At 63.8% G+C, this 7,168-nt stretch overlaps 2 protein-coding genes across 5 annotated transcripts in view; both read left to right on the forward strand.

The window, feature by feature from the left end:
* Positions 1–4,358, forward strand: part of THBS3 (thrombospondin 3) — a 10,740-nt gene extending 6,382 nt beyond the window's left edge. For all 3 annotated transcript variants that reach the window (XM_025858968.2, XM_073888703.1, XM_073888701.1), the window contains 11 exons: positions 57–164; positions 414–573; positions 869–987; positions 1,111–1,163; positions 1,395–1,588; positions 1,755–1,933; positions 2,043–2,091; positions 2,261–2,457; positions 2,698–2,870; positions 3,818–3,957; positions 4,048–4,358. In XM_025858968.2, coding sequence (XP_025714753.1) covers positions 57–164; positions 414–573; positions 869–987; positions 1,111–1,163; positions 1,395–1,588; positions 1,755–1,933; positions 2,043–2,091; positions 2,261–2,457; positions 2,698–2,870; positions 3,818–3,957; positions 4,048–4,106 — 1,431 coding nt within the window. In that variant the 3' untranslated portion in view covers positions 4,107–4,358. The remainder of the gene's footprint in view (positions 1–56; positions 165–413; positions 574–868; positions 988–1,110; positions 1,164–1,394; positions 1,589–1,754; positions 1,934–2,042; positions 2,092–2,260; positions 2,458–2,697; positions 2,871–3,817; positions 3,958–4,047) is intronic.
* A 1,509-nt stretch (positions 4,359–5,867) lies between these two features.
* The window catches only part of MUC1 (mucin 1, cell surface associated), a 4,452-nt gene continuing 3,151 nt past the window's right edge, over positions 5,868–7,168 (forward strand). The window contains exons 1-2 of one of the 2 annotated variants that reach the window (XM_073888553.1): positions 5,868–6,410; positions 6,611–6,720. In XM_073888553.1, coding sequence (XP_073744654.1) covers positions 6,394–6,410; positions 6,611–6,720 — 127 coding nt within the window. In that variant the 5' untranslated portion in view covers positions 5,868–6,393. The remainder of the gene's footprint in view (positions 6,411–6,610; positions 6,721–7,168) is intronic. The other variant, XM_073888554.1, reaches the window with a different exon arrangement.

Genomic DNA, 7,168 nt, shown 5'->3' on the forward strand with positions numbered 1-7,168 from the left:
GGGGCAGGCTGGGGCAGGCCACGACCCATCCAGTCTCTTCCTCCCCTGACCTTTAGGACAATTGCCTTTTGACACCCAACTCTGGGCAGGAAGATGCTGATAACGATGGCGTGGGGGACCAGTGCGATGACGATGCCGATGGGGATGGAATCAAGAATGTCGAGGTGGCTCCTGGCCTCAGCTCCTCTGCTCCCCTCCACGCCTTGTCCCGTAACCCTGCCCCCCGCTTGGTCCCTGGCAGCTCTGCAGGACCTCAGTGCGCAGTTAGGGAGGCACAGAGCCTGTGCCAGGACAAGCTGGATTCCGTGGAGGGCAGGGGGGAGGGCCGGCACGTGGTGGTGACTGCAGACACGCGCGTGGGACGAGGCGAGGGCTCGGTGGCCAGGGGGGCCTGACTCTCCCCCTCACCCCAGGACAACTGCCGGCTCTTCCCCAACAAGGACCAGCAGAACTCTGACACAGATTCGTTCGGGGATGCCTGTGACAACTGCCCCAACGTTCCCAACAGCGACCAGAGGGACACGGATGGCAATGGGGAAGGAGACGCGTGTGACAACGATGTGGATGGGGACGGTGCCACTGGGGCTGGGGGCCGGGAGGCCCACGTGGACTGGGTGCCAGTGGGAAGGGAGGGCAGCTGGGCAGTCCGACAGCCGCGGGGGGGGGGGCCCGGGGGGGGGGAGGGGCCCCGGGAAGGGGGGGGGGGGGGTGCCTGGGTGGGCAGAGGGCCCTGGGAATGTGAGGAGGGCGGCAGAGCGGGCCAGAGGGAGCGGGCGGTTCCCCGCCCAGCTGTCCTGGTGGGAGACGAGCTCCAGAAGAGCGGCAGCTGTTGTAGCGACAGGTTTGTGCCCCCCTGCATGTCTTGTAGGCATCCCCAATGGACTGGACAATTGCCCTAAAGTCCCCAACCCCCTGCAGACAGACAGGGACGAGGACGGGGTGGGAGATGCCTGTGACAGCTGTCCTGAGATGAGCAATCCGACGCAGGTACAGGGGTGGGGAGGGCAGGAAGCGGAGCGCCTGGGGTGAGGCCCCAGCCCTTCCCATGGGAGGCGGCCGGCCATCGTCCTCAGTTATCACGAGATGGTGAGAACAGCCCCTCTCTCTCAGACAGATGCAGACAGCGACCTGGTAGGGGATGTCTGTGACACCAACGAGGACAGGTAGGGCGGGCCAAGAGACGGACGGCCCTACCAGGGCTCCTCTACTTTCCTGCAGTACATTCTCTGTTTCCTGTACGGTTAGGCTCTGATTGCCCAGTACAGCTGAGCAGGAAGTCGCCCCTAGTCTAGCCTCCACCCCTGCCTCACCTGGCTGACCCCAGACTCCCGAGCGGAAGAGAGGGGAGGGGTGTGGTACTTTTAGAGCCTTCACTCGGCACCTGTTCTGGGCAGCGATGGGGACGGACATCAGGACACCAAGGACAACTGCCCACAGCTGCCAAACAGCTCCCAGCTGGACTCAGACAATGACGGGCTTGGAGACGAGTGTGATGGGGACGATGACAATGACGGGGTCCCGGACTACGTGCCTCCTGGTCCTGATAACTGTCGCCTGGTACCCAACCCCAATCAGAAGGACTCGGACGGTGAGGCTGGGGTCCCACAAAGGATCGCACTGGAGGGGGGGCCCCGCCCAGGGAGAGGAGGCAGGTGCTGCTGGGGAGAGGCCAGGAAGACAAAGCCCGATGGGGGGCGGTGTTGTCTAGGGGCCATGGCCAGGCCTTCCTGAGCACCCTGCCTCGCTCTGCCCAGGCAATGGCGTTGGGGATGTGTGTGAGGATGACTTTGACAATGACGCGGTGGTCGACCCCCTGGACGTGTGCCCCGAGAGTGCAGAGGTGACCCTCACAGATTTCCGGGCCTATCAGACTGTCGTCTTGGATCCTGAGGGTGATGCTCAGATTGATCCAAACTGGGTCGTGCTCAACCAGGTACTTGGGCAGTGGGCTGGGCAGGTGCTATCAGACCAGACTACCAGGTGGGGCCTAGGTGGGGCCTTGTACCCGGAACAGGGCTTTCTTCTTCACTGCACGCCCCCAGGGCATGGAAATCGTTCAGACCATGAACAGTGACCCCGGCCTGGCAGTTGGTACGTATGGGGCACCCAGTTTGATCCTTTCCACATGGAGGAATCCTACAGGGGCAGAGGGTGGGGGCCAAGCTGGCCATACATATCACAGGCATCCCTTCCCACCCTGAGTCCACTGTGGGCCAGTGGTGGCTTTGCTGCCCCTGACCTTGATCCCACCTACCCCCAGGATATACAGCCTTCAATGGTGTGGACTTTGAAGGCACCTTCCACGTGAACACGGTGACTGATGATGACTACGCAGGCTTTCTCTTCAGCTATCAAGACAGCGGCCGCTTCTACGTGGTCATGTGGAAGCAGACGGAGCAGACCTACTGGCAGGCCACACCTTTCCGGGCTGTTGCTCAGCCGGGGCTGCAGCTCAAGGTCTGCGGCTGCCCAGAGTCCCCAGTCCAGGGCCCTTTCCCAAAGCCTCCCTGAGCTGGCCCCAGGGCTTCCACCACTGCCTGAGTGGGGACCCTCTTTCTCAGCCGTCTGGCCTGGAGGTTGGCTCCCCAGGACTCCAGAATGTTCCCCCAACCACCTTGACTTCCTTCTCCACCTGCACTTCCCAGCCTGTTGTCTGGGTCCTGTGGTTGACCCAACATCTTTGCCAATACCCTCCAGGCGGTGACGTCAGTGTCCGGCCCGGGTGAGCACCTCCGGAATGCCCTGTGGCATACTGGCCACACCCCTGATCAGGTACGACTGCTGTGGACTGACCCACGAAACGTGGGCTGGCGTGACAAGACCTCCTACCGCTGGCAGCTGCTGCACCGGCCTCAAGTCGGCTACATTCGGTGAGGGAGGGGCCGAGCCCTCCTGAGGGACCCCAGCCAGGCTTTGCTTCACCTTCAGCTGGGACTCACCAGTGATGGCTCTTGACTCCCTTCTCTTCCCCTCCACTCCACTCCCTGGTGCCACGGGCTGGGACCCGGACCACCTCTCTCTCTCCCCTCCCACCACAGACGTCCCGCCTCAGCCCCGCTCTCCTCCTCAGGCAGCCTGGGCCCTGGTGCCCGTGTGACCTAGGATCTATAGGTGATGTTGGGCGAGTCCTTCCTTGTCGGAGCTCTGTTTTCCCCTCTGTAAAGTGAGGCCATCTCTGAGAGCCTCTAAACCGCAGGCCAGTCTTTGGAGAGACCCATCACATCCAGCCCCTTTAGTGGTGCATCCCAGAAGCCGCCCCATCACAGTGTCTGACCCGGAAGGGGTCGTCATTTGCAGAAGAGTAAACCGAGGCCTAGACTGCACACTTCTTAGGAGCAGGGCTAAGACTTCTCAGTTCGGTGCAGTGTGCACCCCTGTGCACTTCCTAGTTGGTGGGGGTAACAGGGAAGGGAGGGGAAATGGCAAGAGCCCAGGGTCCGGGGACTCGGGTTGGTTCCCCTTTAAGGTGCCTGGGGCTGCAGGGTGCCAGGGCAGGGGATGAGGGAGGGTGGACTAGAGCCTGGGAAGCGGGTGACTTCACCCCCCAGCCCATTGTGCTCATTGTCATGGCAACCCAATCCTCGCTTGGAATGTGGCTGGTGCTTTGAGATGCAAAGGGGGCGGACAAAGAGGCAGGGGCCCCAGGCCTGAGAAAAGCACCCGTGTCCCTCCCCTTTCCTTCCTCCCTCTCCCTCCTTCCGTTCTCTCTCTCTGGCCCGGTGAGCTCCAGGGGGGTTGGGGATGAGCAGGGGCCTGGGCTTGATGGCCCAGTGCCCACTGGCATCCTAGCACCCATGGACACCCCTATCCTGGACAGGGTGAAGCTCTATGAGGGTCCTCAGCTAGTGGCGGATTCTGGGGTGATCATTGACACAGCCATGCGGGGAGGGCGTCTTGGTGTATTCTGCTTCTCCCAAGAAAACATCATTTGGTCCAATCTCCAATACCGATGCAATGGTGAGGCTCCAGACTGAGATCAGCCTGACCTTTCCGCTGCCCTCGTGGGAGAGTCCTATCTTCTGACCTTAATCATTTCTCCTTCCTCAGACACAGTGCCCGAGGATTTTGAGCCATTCCGGAGGCAGCTGCTCCAGGGAAGAGTGTGAAGGGGCGGCCACTGGATTCAGAATCCTGATTTTAGACCCTTTGGCCTTGGGGTCCACCCCGGAGACACTGGGGTCTAATCTACAGCAGCTCAGCCAAATACAGACCCTCCTCTGGCACCCACAGGAGTTTAGCCCCAGAGGGGTGGTGACCCCACTGTTCAGGAGTTGGAAGTTTTCAAGGGATATTTTTCTCAGGCACTAACCCCAGGAAAGATAACACCACATCGCCATAAAGTTCCAGTGGTTTTCTAAGCTAGTGCATGTTGCTTCTTTTAGGGGTCTTCCGGGTTAGTGTGGAGAGCAGGAAGGAACCTGAGGGGGTGAGGAAGGGGGCTGGTAGGACGGAAGTCGGAGATCTGCAGAAGTTTGGCTGAGTGTGGGGCCGGGCGGAGGAAGGAAGGTGCTGGACTGGGGTAGGTGAAGGGTGAGGGGCTAGTCCAAAGACGGCTAAAGGCCTCCCAGCCCCACTTACTCACGGTGGCAGCGGCGACACTCCAGTCTATCTTAGGTCTTCCGGATCGAGAGGAGGGCTGGAGCTGGCCCGCTCGGGGCGAGGGGGAGGCCGGGGGGGCCGGGGGGGCCGGAGGCCGGGACGAGTGCAATATTGGCGGGGGAAGGAACAACACTGCACCGCGTCCCGTCCCTCCCGCCCGCCCGGGGCCCGGGATCCCACTCCGCACCGCCTGCAGCCGGACCAGCCCCAGAACCGGCGTCGCGCCGGGGAGTTGGGTCCACCCTGGATGCCAGAGACTTGGCGCCTGGACGAGGGGGGGGGAGGGGACGGTGTGTGGGGGGGTGGCAGGAGGGGAGACCGCGGTGGCCCGGAAAGCCGCTTTCCGACACCCAGCCGTTGCGCGCGCTTGCTCTTTAAATACTCGGAGTGCGCGGCGCGGAGCCGTCGCCATGGTGACGCGTGTCCCAGCAACCGGACTGAATGGCTGTTGCCTGGCAACGCCGGGGCAGAAGTTTTGGGACCGCCCACTTAGATGCTTGCGCTTTCCCCCGCGGGCGGGTGGGGGGCTTCGGCGCCCCTCCGGCCCGCCCGCCCCGCCTGGCCGCTGCACGAAGCCGCGCCCCCCTCGCCTGCCGCCCGGCTTCCCTCCAGCCCCGTGGCACCGAAGGGTTATGAAAGTTCCTTGTTCAGTCTGCTCGTGGCGACCGAGAACTGTTCCTAATGCGGACACAACTGCGGGATGTAACCTTCGGAGGGGGCCCGACCCGCACGCTCCACGTGCGCTGTGCCCCAAACACCTCCCCGTGCCCAAACGTTTCTGCCCTTCGTACTTGTACCACACCATGACGCCCCCTCACATACAGTCCCCTGGTCACCACCATGTGCCTGCCTCCCCCCCAGTTGCACTCTGCTCCCCATGATACTTCTGGGCCCCCAAATACCATTCTGTTGCCCCACCTAGTCTCTGCCTCCTAAACGCGTCATTAACCTGCCCCATTTCCCCTCCCACATTCCGCTGTCCTCCCCCACATACCTCGGTGCCCCTCCCCCGTACCTCAGGACCCCACCCACTGAGCGCCAGCTCCTCCGGACTCCGCCCCCACGCGCCCCGGGGTCCCCGTAGCGCTGTCAGCCTCTCCGCCCGTGGAGCGGCGCGTCCCTGCGCTCCGCGTCCGAGCCCCTGACCTGCGCGCCGAGGCTCCGCGCGCCCATCCCCCCCACCCCCCACCCCCGCTCCGGCCCCTCCCGCGACCCCGGCGCCCCCTGGTTTTCGCGCGCGGCCGCCAGGCTCCCGGGGGCCGCCAGGGGGCGGGAGAGCCCGGCCCGCCGCCCGGCGGAGGACCGGGCCGGAAAAACCCTGGGGTCCCGCGAAGCGTGAAGTGGAACTTTCTTCCCCCGCCCCCTCCTCGGGAGAAGGCCAAGGCGGGAACGCCGGCGGCTGAAAGTTCCGGCAGGGGCGGGGGCTGTGGGTTTCGGTGGCTCCGCGTGCGGGCCGGGACAGGGCGAGGGCCGGCGGTTCCGGGCAGTGGCGGGGGGAGGGGGTCCAAAAGGGGCACCCAGCCCACCCTTTCTCGAGGCTTCTCGTTCCCCCCCAGCCCCCACAGCGGGGCTTCAAGGGGCGCAGTGAGAATGGGGAGCGGGGTGAGGGACGTGAGGGTGAGCTTCCTCGGCCTGCTTTCCGGGAGCCTGACCCAGCTCACTTCCTCTGTCCCTTGTCTCACCTTGGTTGTCGCCCTGAGGCTAAAGACGAGAGCCTGGGACACCCAGGCCCTTGAGCCCCCCCACCCTCACCGCCTTCTGGAGCCAGGGAGTGGTTGGTGAAAGAAGGAAACTATGTGGAGAACAAACAGGTTGTCAGAGGGTTGAGCGATTGGAGCCCAGGTTCCCCACCTGAGGGGCCAGGAGTGATTGGGGAGGAGGGAGAAGCAGGAGGTAGGGAAGGGGGAGGGGCGGGGTTTTGTCACCTGCCACCTGCTTGGGCTGAGCCTAGGGCGGGCCAGGGGCCGGTATAAAGCAGCAGGTGCCCGTGACCTCCCCACCTCACACGCAGCGCCTTCCGGAGCCTGCTCTGCCCCTTCCCCACCCGGTTCAGCACCGCCATGACGCCGGGCTTCTGGGCCCTTCTCTTCCTCCTGCTCCTGGTGCCCCTACGGCTTACAGGTGAGGGGCACAAGGTGGGAAGGGGGCTGCCTTCCTTATGGCCTCTTCCAAGCCTTTCTGCGGGTTTTCTTTGCTAGCAGATGGTACCCCAAGGGGCAGAAGTTGTAGGCAGGAGCGACCCAGTCTGTGCCAGAAAAAACGAGAGAGGCTAAGGACAGACGGAAGAGTCAGCCCCTCCAGGGAGCTGGTGCCAGGGGCAGTACAATGACCTGGAGCAAAGTCTGGGGGGAGGGAGGAGGAGGGGGAGGTTAGCTTTTAGGGGTGGAGAAATGGACAGCTGGGAGCAGAAGGGTCCACCACCCGGGACACCACGGTGTCTCATCCCCAGCCTCCAGTGACACCTCACCCCCGACCAGCGGCCCCGCCTCGGGCTCGACCACCCCCCGGGGACACCACGGTGCCTCATCCCCAGCCTCCCGTGGCACCTCACCCCCCACCAGCGGCCCCG

Source organism: Callorhinus ursinus, unplaced genomic scaffold (assembly GCF_003265705.2).
Source record: "Callorhinus ursinus isolate GAN/ISIS: 27379988/994484 unplaced genomic scaffold, GSC_fseal_2.0 scaffold92, whole genome shotgun sequence".
Classification (NCBI taxonomy): domain Eukaryota; kingdom Metazoa; phylum Chordata; class Mammalia; order Carnivora; family Otariidae; genus Callorhinus; species Callorhinus ursinus.